Below are 18,992 nucleotides of genomic sequence, written 5' to 3' on the forward strand. Positions count from 1 at the left end.
AACTCCTATTTTATTTTGTACAGGATTTGCAATTTGCTTCAAATCATTAGTGTATTAAATGCAGTGCATTTTTGAGCTAAAAACTTGCCCCAGATTTCATTCACAAAGCTAAACTGCTTAATTTTTTGAATATTTAGTTCCAGTTCACTAAAGTGTACAGGTAGTGGATGCTTCATAAAACCACAAACTGACCTTTGACTTCTACGGTGAATCATATCCACATCCTAAGTTTTAAAATTACGTATTATAACCTGGCTAAATTCCTTCTAAGATGTCACACGACTTTAGATTTTCTATTGGACTTAAAAAAATTTTTTTTCTGAATTTGAGGAAAATATACTGTAGTATGACAAAATTACATTTTGTATATTAAGCAAGTTGTGTTAAGTTAACGTGTGGTAGTGCTGGATTAGGCAGGGCTTGAAGTTTTTAGTATTAAGGTATTCTGAAAGCACTATATGATACCAAATATTATAGAAATACAAAATGGCTTTCACAGCATGTTAATTTTTTTATACTGAGCCATTATGTAATACTACTATAGTGATATTGTAAGATTAAATTTTTCAGTAAATGAACTGAGTTATTGTAACTTGCTTTCCCTTTGAGCTAAATTGAATTTACCATTTAAAATCCTCATTCTGGAAAGTATTTTTAAAATATTCCTTCATACTTAATTTCTATCCCTGTGACAGAACTGAAGAAGCTCTTAATTTGTCTTGATTTTTTTTGTTTGTTTCTTAAAGGGGTTGTGTTTTATACTACCTTTTTAATAAACAAATTTATGAACACGCCAGTCTTTGCTTCTCTGATCAATGTTTGAAAGAACGTATTTTAGGCCAATTGCTCATTTGATTTGTTTCATAAGTTTTTCTTGATAAGACCTCATGAATGAGTATTTATAGCTTGTGGTTGCACAATAATTTTAATGCATGTGTGTACATATACACTGGTATTTTAGAGCCAGACTTCACTATCTCTGGTAAGGTTACTTTACAAAACTAACATTCTGTTTTTTTTCTCTGTGCTATAAATGGATTCTGAAAATGGATAGGCAGACTAAAACCAAACTTCATTCCACCCTGTCATATAGGAGCTTCTGTTGAGTAGCTCACAGTAAGATGACAGAGTAGGAAGTGTTTAGGACAGAGAAAGTTAAGCAAACATGAAGTTAAGCAAGCAACCTTGGTAGAACGATTATGTTCTGTTGAACAGTGGTTTTTGTTTCCACATACATGATTATAACCATCACTTCAGTGGGATCAGAAAGGAGAGGGGTGAAAGGTGTGGTAGGAGAAAGGGAAAATGGAAAGTAGGGCACGCTGGAGGTGGTGGTGCCTAAGCAACCTTTCCTCTTCAGTGGTGAATATAATCTGTAAATGTCTTCAAGTATGTCTGACCTTTTGTAGGAAAACATTTTTGACTCTGGTCACGTACCCAGTGGTTCAGTGCCATATTTCTTTTTACCAGGAACTTAAATGCAGACATTGTCTCCTTGAGTGTGTACACATTGTCAACAAAATCTTGTTTTAAAAGTCTATTTTCCTCATTCCTGAAACCTCCTAACCTGGTTGACTTGTTGGAGTACATTTCATGCATTCTTAGTAGCAAGGCTGAAGGAAACGCCTAGTTCAGTCACAGCTAAGAGGGGCAGAAAGCAGCTAGCAAGTTCATACACACTCCCTGCAATCACTTCAGAGCAAATACGTCCATGCTGGGAAAGGATCACAGACTCCACTGCATACCACAGCATGATTGTTCAGAGTGTGGATAGTCTCACCAGTGTGGCTCAATTGAATGCAGTAAATTAAGGTAAGAGAATCCTGTTGTGGTATCAGTACCTACGTGAACTTCCCCACATGTATTTGGTAAAGGGTGAGGCTTTTTCACTGATCTGTTTGCATGATGCTGCTTGGAAAAACTGAGAAAAAGAATAATTTTCTTTTTCTGGGCAGTGCTGAATCTCTGGGCAGCCATGAGACTTGGTCTGTTTGAGAACTAGCACACAGCCTTGTCATCTGCAGCAACTCCATGACCATTTTGGTTCCCAGGGTCTTGCTAACCACATATCTTTACTCTCCAAAGAGCAAATTAACTTTATACAATTACCCACACCAAGTCTCACCATAAGTGGGGGAGATTCCCTCTTTGGGGACCCATTTTAAGGCAATCAAGTCTGTCCTAGTGTTTCAGTAATGTTTTTTTTTTTTTAAGTCATCTTAAATCCCTGTTCGTACTATTCCACCCTGAACCCACATATTCTTCCTAAACTCATTTTGACAGCAGTTTGTGGCAGACAAGCAACAAACTAGTTGGTTCCGGGCAAATGGCCACAGGGCTGGAAGCTACTGATGTATGCTACCTCTTTTTAGTTTCTTGTAACTTTGCCAAACTTTCACCATGTGGACTGAAGTTGTCTATGCTAGGTGTCTGCCTTAGGCTGAACTGGTTTTAAAAGTTTCAGCAAAAATGACTCACTCATTTCCAAAAATGAGATTAGGGAAATACATTTTGGCTATGTTTGGGGGAGGGGAAATAGTTTCATTGAGGAGCTCTAGTGCCTCCAGGCTTCAGAGTTGACATTTGGCTGGGAGGTTGCCCTAGTGCCTTTTGCTCTTTATGAAAACCTGTCCAAATTTAGACATGTTTATGAAGTCTTTTAAAAAGTTTGCAAATGCTCAGATTCATTTGACAGCTAAAACTTATAAAAATTGTCCTAAGCATGCTCCATCCCCTAACAGCTCCTACATGCAGGCCTGACTGCACATGACCCATTCACAAAATGACACAAATGAGCATGCTCCCCAGGGGGCCAAGACTGAGCAGGAATTTCCCTTCAATTTCTACTTCCTGGATGCAGGAGCTGAGCAGGGAGACTTGCTTCCGTGCTCTCCAATACCTCCCTGCAGGTGCTCTGGGAGCAGCAAGGAGGAGGAAACAGCTTGACTCAAATGCAACCGGGATACGAGTTGGCTCTGACGAAGGGTCTGAAGAGATTGGATAAGGAGCCTGCTAAGCTGAGGCCAGGACTGAAAAGGCAAGGAAACGGAGTCCGGGAAGATGAGTTGGGGGAAAGGATGACAAATCTGATGCAGAATGTGAGCGGGGACAAGGTGCCAAGGATGGGGAGAAGAAGTGCAATGAGGAGCCCCAGCAGGTGGAGAGTGGGATGAGGGGCCAGTGGAGGAAAGGGGAGTGTGTGATTATGTAACTAAAGACTGCATACTCCCAAGAGGACCCTGTTACGCTTGTCAGAATTAACATTGTCTCTGCATCACAAATAACAAAGGCAATCTTCTTGGAGCAGGTGTGTTTTCAAAAGAGCATTCACGGGAGAGTCCACTGATAGTTTGATTGCCACCCTTCTAAAGTGAGGAGCAGAATAGGACCTTGAGCGGGATCCCTTCCTCAAGCCTGAAACTCACCTGTGAGCTCAGATGGAAAAAAAAAAGATACCCATCTAATGACTCATGCTAGAATTTGCCTGTTACAGCTGGCTGTGGGCCTGGGATTTTCCAGTTCAAAGCAAAGTAAAAGCTGCTGTTTCTGCACCAAGGTAAATCAGCTGTGCTGTCTGGTGCTGGGCATGAAGATTGACTGTGGAAAATGAAATAAGAATAGTATGCTTGTCTGGTTTTATCCGAGTTTAAGCACTTTGAGGCATGAACCTTCCCATTTATTTTTTTTGTGTTCGCACCTATGGGCCCCAATCATGGAGCAGAGCCCCCTTGTACTAGGAAATGTGTACAAACGTAAGATGGTTCCTGCCCACTTCTCCCTCCTTACAACCAGTGGTGTCCTCTATAACACTCTTATTTGTACAGGGCCTAGCCCATTGCTGGTGACAGCAGAAACAAGTTAGCAGATTTTTCAGGATGCTTGAAGGGATCGGGATCCTTATGATCATCTAGTCTGGCCCCCCTGCTTAACACAGGTCACAGAATTCCACACTGTAACTCCTGCATCAAACCTATAATTTCCTCATTGTACCAGAGCATCTCTTTTAGAAAGATTTAATCTTGATTTAAAGACTTCACTGAGGGAGAACCCATCCCTCGGATTGTTCCAGTGGCTAAATTTTGCTCTTTTTTTTGTAATTGCATCTAATTTTTAGTCTGAATATGTCTAGCTTTAATTTCCAGCCACTTGATTTCATGGTCTTTCTGCTAGATTTAAAAAGTCCTCTATAATCATAAATTTAATCCCCACATAGATATGTGAAGATGGATCAAGTATCTCTTCAGCTTTCTCTTGGATAAGATAAATATTGAGCTTTAGTCTCATGTAAGGCAAGTTTTCCATGCCTCATAGTATCTTTTCTAAAGCCTTTTCAGTTTGTCAATATCCTCTTTAAAATGTAGAATTGGACACAGTATTCCACTAAAGGTTGCACCTATGCTGTATAGGGAGGTAATAACACCTCCCTACTGCTGCTTGGTATTCTGATTTTACATCCATAAATCTGAGCTTTCTTAAACCGCATCACACTGGAAGCTCAAGTTGAATTGGTTATCTACCAGACCAAGTATCTTCACTGTCACTTTCCAAAATACACATTAAACTGATAGCAAATTTCATCAATGCTTATACCTATCCAGCAAAAGATTTTTTTTTTTTTTAAATGTGCTAGGAAAATTCTGTTCTCGGTTTGCAATAAATGCACCCCTATCAGTGCTTTGGAAAGTCCCCTATATAGTAATCAAAGAATTTCTCATATGGCAATTTATGTATTGTTAAAATAACCTACCATTAATAGGGAAAATCTTATATAGATAGGGGCATTCATTTTTGTGTGGCAAGATGTGATTTAATCCTGTGTCAGGATTTGAAAGTCTTTGGGAATTCCTTGATTTGGGAATATCTAAACTGGGCCAAGGGTTGTTCTCTCCTCCCTGCCCCCCATGATATTAACAACCAGCTGTCAGATTAAAATATATAGCACTATCTTCCTGTTTGTTTGGTTTAAATCACTTAATTGTTTCTTATATATTCAGCTTAGACTAACTTCCAGAGGTGTTAGTCTGTATACAGCAAAAACAAGAGTCCTGTAGCACGTTAAAGACTAACAAATTTAATTTCTGCAGGCACAAGCTTTCGTGGGCTGTAACGCACTTCGTCAGATGAAAGCTTATGCCTGCAGAAATTAAATTTGTTAGTCTTTAAAGTGCTACAGAACACTCGTAGCTTAGACTAAGTTTCTAAGCTGTACTGCAATAAGTGTTGTAAGAAAATATGATGCAGTTTTTTCCTTTCCATCTCTACTATTTAACACTTTAGGTTGATGGCAGCCACAGCCATTCTTTAAGATCTTTCTTTAAAGGATCTCAGTGCATTTTCCAAACATTAGTGAATCAATTTTTACAACACATCAGAGTACAGCTGATCAAAAAATTCAACAGTTCTATTGCAAAATGCTGTTTGTCAAACTAGAGATGTTTTGTGGGAAGTCACAAGTAGACAATTTGTAAGTAAAAGTCTCATGATTTGGGGGCTAAATGTTGCATGGGCAAGACTGAAGTCAGAGCTAGGGAACAGAACTTTTGAGCTCAGTTACTCCATCTGTTGTATCCATGCCACTTCCACTGACCTCTGTTGGAATTGTATGCATGCATCAGACAGAATAATGGGGACCCCAGTAGTTCTGATTCCCAGGTTCCCATCTAAACACAACAGCAAGCCTCTCCTACAGAGGTTTGCATTTACAAAGCATAGCTTAGCTCCTATAATACAGTCTGCCCAGAACTACTAGGGAACAATAACTGATGCTAAGCAGGCACTCGCCAGCATGGTAGAGATAGAAAATGAGTAATGTGTACCAAGCAAATAAATAATTTGCACCTGTTCAGAGAACGAAGACAGACATCTTCATAAATCTAAGGCTTCTGCAAATACTTCTGACACTAATATGGCCTAGCTATTACCTCGTGCCTATCTATTTGCTTGTGTAAGCAATATTTTTACTACGTAAGCTTGAAAGTGCTATTTTAAACAAACATGGGAGAGTGAGGATCCCTTAAGTGGACTCTGATCCTCAAGATAAAAACGTAATAACATTAAGTAATAACAGTCTAGTAACTTCCATACTGGTTCTTTGGCTTGCATGTGGTCCCATTATTCCCATGAAAACAAACAGGCTGTGGCACCACCAGGTGATAGCACAGCGGACATTGCCTGTAAGTGGTTGCTGGCTAAGACCATCTTAACATTATTTTTGCCAGCTTGGCCAGATGGATACCATTCCCTACTAGAGCTACTGCCCAGGGCCCAGCAGGCTCCCATTTTGCCACTTGGATAATACCCTGCAAGATACAAGGAGTCTAGGCACAGCACCTTCCAAAAGAGCACTGCTTAGTGCGTGAACAGGTGGTGTCACTGGTTCCCTCCCACTCCACCCTGTCTGCCTTATTTAGGAGCTCCAGGCATTGATCCTAGGCATGCACAGAAAAATGTATCCATCCCCAGGCCACCGTTTGCACCTGTGGGTTACAGCATGGACCGACCTGGCCAGTTGGCAGCACTAAGCTCTTTTATTGACATCCCTATACAGCTATCCACGTGCACTAATCTAATTTGAGCTAGCCAACTACGTGCACATGGTTTGCAGACCCTTATGCAAATTGGTGGAGAAAGGGTGAGTGCAGCAAACAGGAGCACAAATAAAGGCTGTGCTCTTGCTTCTACTGAAAGCGGTCCTTCAAATCCTACTAGCTTTAGCCGGAAGGTGATCAAACACAACATTGGCAATACAATTTCGGTTCAGAAGTCCTTCTTGTTTTTGTTCATAGGTACTGCTAGTTACTGAAGATGGAAGCAGAAGGGAAAAACTGTCCACCGCTAAGTAAAAACAAACAGCCCGTGAAAACAGAATGGGGATCTCAGTGTGTTGTATTTACTTACTTCCACGGGGACATTAACAGTGTGATAGATGAACACTTTTCTAGAGCTCTAAGCAATGCCAAGAGCCCACAGGATCTGAGCACAAAGCAAAAAAGTGAGGATGTTATCCTGCAGAATGGTGAGCAGTTTTCCCATGTGTGTGTGTTTCCATGCAGTGCTGTTGTTCAATCACTAGAGAGTTATGCTGGGACACAGACACTGAGGACCAAATTATCACATTTACTTCTATGTAACCCCACCTGAACAGAATTTGGACTCATTGATGAAAGAGCAAAATCATTCACTCAAAGCCCTGATCTTGTACCTAGGATCTCCTGGGTAATCTGTTGCACACACCTGTGGGGATCCCCCAGGGATCTCTGCATGGGCCCAACTGCAGGATTGGGACCCCATCTTATTGAGAAAGTCTCCACCTGTCTCAGATATTACATCATTTTTAGATAATTAAAAAAAAAAAAAACTGAAGAACCTTTGTCTGGCTATGACATGAGAAACTCCAGCCCCCTCCTAAATTTCAGCCCTGGCTAGGGAAGGAACCTTCTCTGACTGGCGGCTACTTCCTCAGAAGGTGGGGAGGTAGGGAAAGCAGCTAATCAGGGCTGCTGCAGGATTTAAGACAGAGATTCAGACATTGAAGAACCCACTGCTACCTACCCTCTCAGAAAAAGTGCCTGAGATGTTTCATATTCTTATAGTTGGAGGTAGTAGTGACTTTGTAGTTTAGTCTATTTTAGTGTAGATTTGTTCTTTTTTAAAAGTAGTGTTGTAGTAAATAAGTCTCAATTACTGTAAGTTTCCTCATGTAAGCTGGACTAAATTTTGGAGCTCTTAGTTAGGTAAAACTCCCAGTAAAGGCAATTGGAATTTGTCTTAGAAAAGTAAATAAGGACTTCAATAAGACTTCAAACACTCTTTTCTTTAACACTAGATAGCCACATGTCTCCCCATCAGTGGAATTTCTCTTCAAATTGGACCAAGTCATACCAACCATCTCCTGCTATAACCATGTCAAATTCTGATCTGAATTGGTCTGCTGCTGCTACAGACCAGCATCAGGCATCAGTTCTGCGGAGTCATCCTATTCAGCCTGCAGATTTGTGGCACTTCCCTTCGATACCTAATCCAAGTCTTACTGGTTCAGGATATCATCGTGCCTTGCCTGATCCACCTATTTCTGATGAGAAATATGGTTCTCTTCTCGATCTTCTGCAACAGGAGAGGTGCCCAGCATCTAGCAAGGAATCTGTCGTGAAGCAAAACTCTAGGTCTACCTGTAGTACCGGATTAGCTAGGTTACAAAATATGAGTCAAAGTTTAACTCCTGAGGGAGGTAAGAAAATATTTACTATTCCTTTCACTCTGATTTGCCCTTGTAAATCAAAAATAAAATCTATGCCTGAAGGTGGTAAAAGCAGGCTCGGTCAGTCCAGCTCATTCCATAGCCTGATCAAACAGTGGAACTATAAGCCTTTCACACTTATGTCTATTAATAATCACACATTTACATTTATTGATTCTTCCTGGTTCTTTCCAAAAAGTAGGCTACCCTGAAGCTTTTCTTTCAAAGTTTCTTTTATTACAGGCCTGAGCTGATTTGCAAGTGAGATGTAAATATTCAATTGTCCCTTTACATAGAAGCCACATAATTCCACTCATCAATATAACTGAATAGTAGAAAGCCTTATTCATAGCAACTACTTTTAAGTCATAAAGTTTGATCTCATACTTACAAGGCTTAAAGACAGACACAGTGAGCAGAGCACCCTTGGCCACGCACCAATTCAGGCATCCGAAGAACCCCCAAACCAGGGAACTAGACGAACTTTTATACCCCATCTTTATGTAATGTACTGGATACACAGCCATATTTGATCAATTTCTATGACCATAACAAGATAAATACCTGCCTCTTATCTGTATGTGGCATTCCAGATCTCCACAATCATGCTTTTAATCATTAACAAACAATTAATTCTTAATTTCTAACAATTAAATCTTAACTTCTAACTAAAACTCAGCCTTCAGCATAACTACTCCCACACAGTCTCATGCTAATAAAATAGGCCTTTAACCTTAGCAAAGCCCAGTAATCCAACTACTTATGTTCTCCTACTTGCCCCCTTATGTTCAGCCCAGCAACAATACACACCAATCAATATCATACCCCAATAATGTCCCTCTTATAGCAAGCTAAAATGATACATGAGACAAGCTCATAGGTCAACAATTCAGAGCCCTGGGATGGAAGTATTTTTGACAGAGCATCAATTATATGTACTGTTGTACTTGGGAACGGTGCGTTGGCTACATAACATAGCACCAGAATTGTTTCCTCTATGGTTTCTTGCACAGCTGTTTCCCCTCTGTGTTATCTTGAGGAGATACCAAATATTTAAGTAAGCTATAATATAGTCAGAATAGATTTATAAGTGGAGTGCCCCTAGCTCTTACGTTGAGCTCTCCTGGAGTAAAGTGCTAAGAGGGTACGAAACAGCTCTGTGTGTGCTGAATGCTCGAAGTATGGCTGTACTGGAATGCTTAGATATTATTTAGAGCAATCTTATTGTTGTGCAGGCATTAATTATCCCCTATATATAGTAACTGAAACCACAGCAAAGCATAAAAAGAAGTTCATGTGCCTAAGGGCTTTTTCCCTCCCCAGTTTCTGCTTGTAGCAAAAATAATTGGGGTAAAGGGCTGGTCCTGGAGCCATGCTGGTCTCCCAGCTAGTCAGTGGGTCCCAGGAAATGGCAATGCTCACTTCAAACATTATTGAATAAGTATTTAACATGATGTTTAGTAGACACTTTAAACAGAATATAATTCACAGTGTGGCCGCAACTTTTCTTTTCCAAAAGAAGTTAAGACAGTCCAGGGGTAAAGGCACTAGGACTTGAAAGACCTGGGTTCAAATCCCTGCTTCGCCACAGCCTTCCTGTATGACCTTGGACATGTCACTTAGCTTCTCTGTGCTGCTGTTTCCTATCTGTAAAATGGGGTTAATAGCAGTGCCATGCTCACAGAGCTGTCATGAGGATAAATACATTAAAGACTGTGAGGCACTCTACTCCTACGGTGATGAGGACTAGAGAAATATGATAGAATAGCTTCAGACAGACTCAGTCAATAGGGAAATCTGGTAGTTGATTATTTGTAACATGGTTGCACCCATAGGCCCCACGATCCCATTGTGATAGGCATCACAGTCACAGAACAAAAGGTACCTGCCCCAACGCCCTTCCTGTCTAAAATGTACACCATTCAGGAATCCATGAGAGATGAGTTTAATCCAGTTCCCCGATGCCCACATCACAGAGTCAGCCACTGACACAACCGTTAGTCTCACCCTCACCTAGGCACTAAACCCCCCTTCTTATATGTCCCTCCAGGCCCCATAGGGCACACTGGTGCTGCTGCATATGCCATACCTGTTCTCTAGGTTAATACAGAACTTCTCTAACTGGGGCTGTTAACCCAACCGCTTCATCCCCTGGCCCACTATTAGTTTTACAAGAAAAAAATTCCTTAGAGAGACAGTGAGGAAAGTGTAGCCCAGCTGGGCCAGAGAGCTGAATGTCCGTACTGGAAGTGATGTAGGTGTACTCAGCTTTGGGTAGGAGGTGTTCTTAAAAATATGCAGCCATGAATATAAGTAGGTGAACACTCTGCCTCCAATCTGCCTGGCCAGGCTTCCGTCATTAGTAGAGCTGAAAAGGTGAGAAGAGTCTCGCCTCACACTACAGAGGGTGTCTTTGTTCTCACACCTCACATGGAAAATGCAGTGTGTGTTTCTGCAACTGAGATTTTCTGCTTTTAGGTCTGTTAATAGATGGATTGCGCTTTGTGTTTACATTGCGCACGTGGATTTCCTAGCTTTCTCCTTGCAGGGTGTAATGTTTGCCATTGTCAATATTTGCAAATACTAAGTGATGTTCTTCCTACTTTAAAGATATGCTCTGGACTGCTAGGGGCATAATTAAGGCCTGGCTGCAATCGGCAGTGTGGGTCTGGTATTAGACCTAGGAAACTTATTTTTACACTAACAGGAAGAATTTCATGACATCTGGGTGAGCGAGCACAGGGCTGTGAAATGGAAGCAATACTACTAATAGAGCTGGTTTGAACTTTAAAAATTCAAAATTTCAGAGAAAAACTTGAATTGCAAAAAAAAAAAAAAAAAAAAAAAAAAAGTTGCCATTTTCCAACTACTGCCTTTCCTTTGAGGACCTCATGAGGCTTTAATGATGTTTGAAAACCTCTGACAGCCCTGCGAAGTATGCCAGTGCACAGGTGGGCAACCTGCAGCAGGGTAAAGTGAAGTAACTTGCTCAAGTTCATGGAGTGAGTCATTACAGCTCTGGGACGTGTGCATCCTGCTCCCTGTGCAGTCTACCATCAGATCTCAGGAATTCTGACTTCTAGTTCTTGGCTCTAACCAAGAGAGGATACTTCTCAATGCACTATGGACTTTTTTCCTAGAACTGCTGCTATTTACATTTAGCAAAGCAAATAATGCGATGCAATGGTTCTGCAAGACCTGTGCCGAAAGCTTTCGTGTAAGAACTCCTGCCTGAGTATTCCACTTTCAGTGCCGTGCCACCACAGCTTAATCACCTTTTTTTTTTTTTTTTTTTAAATTAAGAAAGGAAAACCAGCTCCTACCAAAGCCCGGGAAACGCCAGCAACGGTCTTGCCAGTGCAGGTAGGCAATGGATCGAGCAGTTCTTGACTGAATAGATCTTGACTCAAAAATATAATGGTCTTGTCTTCTCACACAAAGTTAAAGCTTAATTTCCTCTCATGCTTTTGGGCTTTTACTTTGTTTTAGAATTTTTTTTTAAATGAACACAATGCCGTGCCACAGCTATGTTCATGGAGGTGGAGGAGCAGGTGTAGAGAAAACATGCCAATAAATTGAGATGTAAAAAGATCCATCGTTTACAAATCCTCCCCCTCCTGGAGATGGAGCTAGCCTATTGGAGGCCCTAAACAGGAATATCCCTCCCAATACTAAAAAAGAATAGGGGTTCCCCTTGAGCTGCTTAGGGCCCTCAGGAATTGTTTAGTCTGCTTATTCTTATTGCCAGCTCTTCCTCCAACTTAGTTTCTATGGGATCATCCCCTGCTAAGTACCTGTAAACGTGTGTAACTTGTGTTGACCGCATTTCATACCCACAAAAAGGTACAAAAGATGAGAGGCTGGGCCTGATTCCAATTTAACCCTGGAATAAATCAAATGCCACTCTACTGATATCAATGGGGTTACACCCATGTAAATAAAACTGGAGTGAGCTCCTGTAATCTTCAACAAGGTGTAGTTCCAGGTGTTATCTAGTTCTAGGATTGGTTATGTTTCTTTGCAGAGACCATGGTTTGCTACGCTAGTCAGGACACTTCGTATCTGTATTTCTCAACTGTCTACCTTTAGGGTAGATTTACCTTTATCCTACACAACCCTAGTGCTAGCTCCATTTTTTTTTTGTAGAGATGGTAGAAACACCAGCCCCTAAAACGGCAGTAAGACAGTGTTAGTGCTGGTAGAGCAAAAATTCCCAGATCATTTAGGCTTCCACTATTATTGCCTGTCTCTCACCTTAGCTCTGTCCCCCACATTTGGGAGGTGGCACAGGTCACATTGCTTCTTTATACTTTCAATGAAGTGATTTGTCCCACAACTAAAATGTCCCCGTGTACCAAAAAAGCAATTTCCTGGAACAGTCTAAGGACTCGTGTATGCTTTTGCTGTATTAGACACTGACTACTTTCATATTGCTGTATTTTTCAGGTATCCAGTCTCACGATAGAAGACGAGACTTATACTTTTAGCCAATGGACATTTCTGCTTTATTCCTGGAGAGATCTTTCCATGAACTTTTATAATTTGCAACTGTGAATCAGGAGGAAAGAGACCAGAGCCATACTGTGTTTTTTCCACCAGTCAGTTGCAAGATTACACATGCTAATATGTTATTTTGTAAATGAAAGTGATTTACTTCTAAGTAAATAACTTCTAGCCTTTGTGAACCTACTGTAGTAGTTTCTCTTCTATAAATGAAATGTATTTGACTAGAGAAGAACACCCCTTGGGCTCTCTGAGGACCCCTAGCACTTTTAAATCCCCCATTTGTTTACCATCCTTTGGAAAGAATTACCATCCATTACCATTATGTAGAGATGTATTCAGTGCCACAAGCTTTCACATCTGGATACCGGCAAGTTCCCTGACGTGGCAGGGGTTTTGAAATTTTTTTTAAAATAGCTCAAGTGAGGGTTTGCAAGGGGATTGAAAATGAGAAACAACCCAGCATAAGTAAATTTGTTTCTTTCTCTCCCCTCCCCCTCCCATGTCTTTAGAGATTTGAAAAAATTAAGGATCAAATACTTGGATTCATACTTTTAACTCCCATTGGCATCTACGGAATGCATAGGGACCAGTTCTGCCCTCAGATACGTACATGTGCAGCTCCTTTAGACCTCAGTGAAGTAACACTAGGGTATCTTCGAGGACATCCGAGTCTTATTGGGCGAGATGAAAGTGCTCCACAGAAATGGAAGTTAGAGCTGGGGATGGCTTATTAGGTCATTGTCTCAGTCTTCCTGCTGATAGTGACCTGTACCCTCCAGTGCTTTATGTGGTTTAATTTTAAAGCAACTTAAGTGATGTGACTTCTGAGTAATTATTGCTGGTCAGGTGGCGCACATAGTAATCCACTCATCTTGGAGGAATCTTCTTTTCACAATCACATCCTGTTCATGAATTCTCCCCCACACACACACACACTCCCTGGTGCTGCCTACCCAGAAAATATTCTGCCTGTTGATATTACACCCAGCTCTTCATTTTCACTGATTAGCTTTAGCATACATGTCTGCTGCAATTATTTCATGGAAAGGCTCACTTGGTCGGTGTTGAAGTTCATGTATAAGTATTGCAGTATCCCATGGCAGAAATACTCTACAGGAGGAATCTTTTTCCATCCCTAATAGCATTTGAAAGAAGCCATCTCACTAATGGGGTGCTTTCTGCTCTCCTCTAAAAGTACTATTGAGAGAGAGAGAGAAAAGGATGTATTCAGGAAGTAAAGATCCTGAGTATATTTTAATGTGTGTATGCTTTCCTAATTATAATCACACCACTGATTTCTCCCGTTCATAAGGTAATAACTACCTTGAGTTGAATAAGCTCAGAGGACTTCATAAAAATATTCAAAGGTTACGTGGACAAAAAGAAATGACCCACTACAAAGGGTCCCTCACTCCTGTTGGTGTGTGATTCTTCTCAGCACTAATCTGCTTTCACTTCAGTGGAAGTGCATGTGAGCAACTGCTCACTAGCAGGAGTAGGGAGGACCTCTACTCTAGCCCAATATGGGTGGTTAAGCTGCTGAATATTAAATCACTGGGACTTTTATAAGCTAAAAAGCCCCTCGATTTTGGCCATTTCTTTTTCTTTCCCAATTTCTCCATATCTATCCTCTCTATTTAAATACACCAGAGTGATATTTCTTGTGTACATAACCTAGAAGCAAGTTTTACACTTGGAAATCTACGGTTTGCAACCAATAGGCCAGATTCTCAGCCAGTATAACTACACCTAGCTCCATTTACACTAGATGACGATCTGGCCCAAGGTCTTTAAGGCCTGGTCTACACTCAGTCATACCTGTAACTAAAAGGTGTTATTTTATATTGATTTTGTATCAAAGTTGTTTAACTCTCTTATCACTGTTTAATCCTGGTTTATCGCTGATTAGCTTGCACTGATAAATTTACAGGCACGAGTTTAAAACCAGTGATCAGTTCTAATCCATAAAAATCTATACACAAAAGCTGCACCAGTTTAACTGATTTGTTATATCAGTGCCACTTCTGTGCAAAGAAAATTAACGTTTCATTATTTAGTTAGAACTGTTTTTCTTCTTCTGATCCAGCAGTAGGCGTATCTTTCCAATTAACTTTTTCTTTGATATTGCTACTCTGGCCATTCCAGCTCCCACAACGAGTCTTTTCATTCATAGATTTTAAGGCTGTGATGATCACCTACTCTGACTTCCTGTCTAATAGAGGCCAAGAATTCCATCCAGTAATTCCTGCATCAAGCCTAATAGTTGGTGGTTGTAATGCAGACGAAGTTACAACTTTGAAATAGCAAGTGTAATTTCCTTATCCTTTATTGAAAGCAATAGTCAAAATGATTTTCCTTTTAAAAACTGACGATATAAAGGTGATAATATATTTAAATGCTTTTAAAATGTAACATTTTGAAATAGTTTTGGCACTGTGAATGTCAAGATTGGAAATAGTTGTAGGAATGTCAGAGGGTCGTTGCTTTGGTGATGAATAAAAAGCTTGACAGTGGCAAAACATTTGTAAAAGTCTACATCTTTTACTGGGATGACATGAGGCTCTCGTGGTTCATATATCACGTACCCATCGAAATTCCATTCAGTGAGATGGTATTTTAAACACATACGTTAGTGCACGGCTACATTATATGCGTTTAGAAAGGGATGTAACCGAGTATCATAGCTACGTGACAACGCAGGGGGGAATTTAAGCAGAAAGTAAATTCCCAGAACACTGGGATTTAATCATCTTTGCTTTTATGTAAGTGAACCCTGAGCACTTGGATGTGTCAATATGGATAAGGAATTGGTTCCTCTAAGAGGAGGGATTTCTTCCCTTGGCCAATGGGGAGTGATCAGTACTTCTCAGGATTTGCCCCAACGTTAGCTGGAGGTCGCATGCCTAGTTTTACCCTTCCTCTTCTCAACAAGGAGAGAGACCCCAGGTGGCTGAGGAAAATCTCTTTTGTTGGACCATCTTCTGTTGGTGAAAGCAGCTTTTGAGCTACAAAGAGCTCTTCCTCAGGTCTGGGAAAGGTACTCAGTCACCTACAGTACAAGGTTAAAACACTCAGACATAATTAGCACAGTCTCTGGGGACCATTCAAGGTGAAGTGGCCCGTTAACACCCCTGCAGCCATAGGACAAACCAACAGAAGTTGGCCCAATAAAAGATATTACCTTACCCACCTTGCCTTAGTATCCTGAGACAGACATGGCTACCACACAACTGCATCTCAACAGTGTGTGATCAATAGTGGTTGAGGGTAGAGAGTATTTTTTACAGCTCCTTTTGACTTTCCATCCACAATTATATTTCTGATTATGCTGACGTATTGTTCCCTGTGGAGAGGATGTCTTCATTCCATGCACTACATGTCCTCTTGCTAACGAAGACTTGGCAAAATACTATACTGCATTCTGCAGTTACCATATGGTGCTTCCCACATTTCTTTTCAGTTTCAGCTCCAAAAAATAGCAACAATAATCACTATAGTGATGGGAAGAGAACTGAGACATGGTCCACTCCAGGGGTAGTCGATAGGCAGACTATGGGCCAAATCTGACCCACCAGATGATTTTGAATGGACCCCAAAGTCTTGTTTACTTATTTTCTCTCGAGTCTGGACCTTGATAATACCTTGACCAAGAAACGCTAACTACCTACCCCGGTCCACTTCTATCTAATAGTGGATGTCTACCAATGACTTCTGATTTTCTTAAATCAGAGCACAGCTTCTCTGTTTCCTCTACAGAAGCTGTTTGGGGGACAGGGGAAGTGGAGTCAAACGAAAATGCTCTCAGGCATTAAACTCACAGGTGACTTCTTGATCAGCACAATCTCAATAGCAACTTCTCATTTACAAAGGAAGTGAATTTTCCAAGTTAGAATATGCATAAAAACACTGAGCCAGTCAGCAAAGCATTACTGAAAACACTCCATATTGTTATGGAGACATTGTTACCTATCACCCCACACTGGCACCTATGGGGTATCATTAAATAATTATAACTCACACTCAATGGAGATCACATCCTGAAATAAATCTTTCCTGAACTTCCTCTTCTAGCCTTCAAACCCCCTCTCCTCCCAACCTCTCCAAGCTCACCATCAGAAGCAAACTTTCCTCAAACCAGGACCCTCCTATTCAAAGGGGAACTAGACCTCATCATAACAGATGCAAAACCTGCAAACATCTCTCTACTGCTGTGATGATCAAAATACCTCCCAACCCTGCAACTCACCTTTTAAAATCCATGGCTATCACATGTGCAGCAATGCCCCAAAAACTAGGTAGGTGAACAGGTCAATCACCATGCTCTCACACGAACTCAAACAGAAAAGTGATAAAAGACAGAAATACCAGATCACTCATGGGCAAACGCTTTTCAAAAATAAAGTCACTCCAGATCTGACCTCTCTGTCCTTGTCCTCAAAGAAATCTTTACAGTACCTTCAAAAGATGAACTTAGGATCTTAATTCATAACCTTACTAGATATTAAAAATCATGACTTAATGACAGTGGATCAATGGCTCATTACAACAATCTATAGCCCTCCTTTGTCGTATGATCGCAGAAGTGTGCGCTGCCCACTTCACTTTGAATCATAGAAAATTTGGGTTGGAAGGGACCTCAGGAGGTCATCTAGTCCAACTCCTGCTTAAAGCAGGATCAACCCCAACTAAATGAATGGTCTCTTGCAACAGGTGTTATTTATCTCCTTATGGTTAAGTATCTGTTCTACCTTGCATTTAGCTGTGATGTACCTTTCCCAGAGCTGAAGAAAAGCTCTGTGTAGCTGAAAAGCTTGTCTCACTCACCAACAGAAGTTGGTCCAATAAAAGATATTACCTCCCCCACCTTGTCTTGCTAATATCCTGGGACCAACACAACAACAACTACACTGCAATCCACATGGTTAGGCTTTCAGGCTTCTGTACACAACACCAGACAGGAAATCCCTGCCCTCAGTCTTTTGAGGAAAGAAAAGAATTTGTAGTGATCTAAAATACAGAAACTCAGCAAACTGTGGTGTTTATCAATTTACAAACTCTACATGATAAGGATCAGTGAAGATCAGATGAAGGCTCTCCATATAGATAAGTTATTCTTGCAAAGGCTCATGACAAAATATTCCACACACAAGTTCTTAAATACTACGATAGTGGTTTTCAACTGTGCTCTGCAGACCCCTGATGGTCCATAGACTATGTCTACAGGGTCCGTGGAAGGTGACTATGAAAATAAAGTTTCAGATCCCAGAAAAGGCATTCCATTTTTGTGATCAAAAGTATTGACTATCCCCCCTGACAGGTTAAAACCCAGAAGTGTTGTCATTACCATAGAAGCCCATAGTTTAGCACCTTTTCTCATGCTGTATCAAATGCCATGCTGAGTATATGCAACATTTATAGTTGAATTCTGTTCATCCAGTTTTCAGTCTAAGACTTCTAGCGTAGGGTCCATGGACCACAGGTTGAATTTCCAAAGAGGTCTGTATCTCCATCTGAAATATTTTAGGGATCCATAAATGGGGATAAAAAGGTTGAAAACCACTGCTCTGTGGCAACTCTATCTGCTCTGCCAGCCCTGTTAGCAGGCATGGAGTTACCTTGATTACAAGTGAAAAGTTATGTTATGTAATCCTGGAGATTATTGTAAATGAAGCTACAATGCAGTCTTGCCAAATTGATGAAGTTAAAAGAATATTAGCAAAACGCACGACATTTTCTTTTGCTTGGTTATGTTTGTAGACAGGAAGACTTCTGACTCCTTCACTGTGAAAGGACTATGTTCCAAGCCCTGCTGCTATGATGTGATAAGCTGGGTAAGTACTCCACCCCATCTTCTAATCACTTGTTAAAGTACTAAAAATAGTCTCACTCTGTCCTGAGAGAGAGAGAGAGAGAGAGAGAGAGTCTCATTACTAGCAAAACAAGCTGAAAGTTTAAGGGGGGAGAAGGGAGGGAGATAATGCTATTGGGTAAATTGTGCTATTCCAGCAACAGCAACCAGCTTTGCCAGTGGACTGCATTGGCTAATTTATTACCTCTTATTACCACTTTTTTAAAAGTTTTTTAAAAGTTAAAAGCCTTTTAAAAGGTTTAGTGCACCTTTAGCCCAGTGCGAAATATATGAAAGCTACAATTGAAACTTAAGAAGTAGACTAGCATTTGTATTTGTTTTAATTTTGGCTGAAAGCCTCTGATACTGTCCCATGCACTTGACAAAGCAATCAAGCTCTCA

The 18,992-nt window shown here is 40.7% G+C and overlaps 1 protein-coding gene across 2 annotated transcripts; it reads left to right on the forward strand.

Moving 5' to 3' along the window:
- The first annotated feature begins 1,726 nt into the window (after positions 1 to 1,726).
- VGLL1 (vestigial like family member 1) lies at positions 1,727 to 15,251 on the forward strand. 2 transcript variants are annotated; one of them, XM_067549695.1, is made up of 5 exons: positions 1,727 to 1,812; positions 6,786 to 7,015; positions 7,826 to 8,227; positions 11,540 to 11,599; positions 12,683 to 15,251. In XM_067549695.1, the coding sequence occupies exons 2-5, from the start codon at positions 6,805 to 6,807 to the stop codon at positions 12,721 to 12,723; spliced, it is 714 nt and encodes a 237-aa protein (XP_067405796.1). In that variant the 5' UTR covers positions 1,727 to 1,812; positions 6,786 to 6,804; the 3' UTR covers positions 12,724 to 15,251. The 2 variants fall into 2 exon arrangements, with proteins under 2 accessions (XP_067405796.1, XP_067405797.1); XM_067549696.1 differs by lacking the exon at positions 1,727 to 1,812 and having other exon boundaries at positions 6,574 to 7,015.
- The last annotated feature ends 3,741 nt before the right edge of the window (positions 15,252 to 18,992 follow it).

The sequence above is a fragment of the Emydura macquarii genome, unplaced genomic scaffold (genome assembly GCF_026122565.2).
Source record: "Emydura macquarii macquarii isolate MOO-44397 ecotype Brisbane River unplaced genomic scaffold, CSIRO-AGI_Emac_v2 contig_1253, whole genome shotgun sequence".
In the NCBI taxonomy this organism is placed as follows: Eukaryota; Metazoa; Chordata; order Testudines; family Chelidae; genus Emydura; species Emydura macquarii.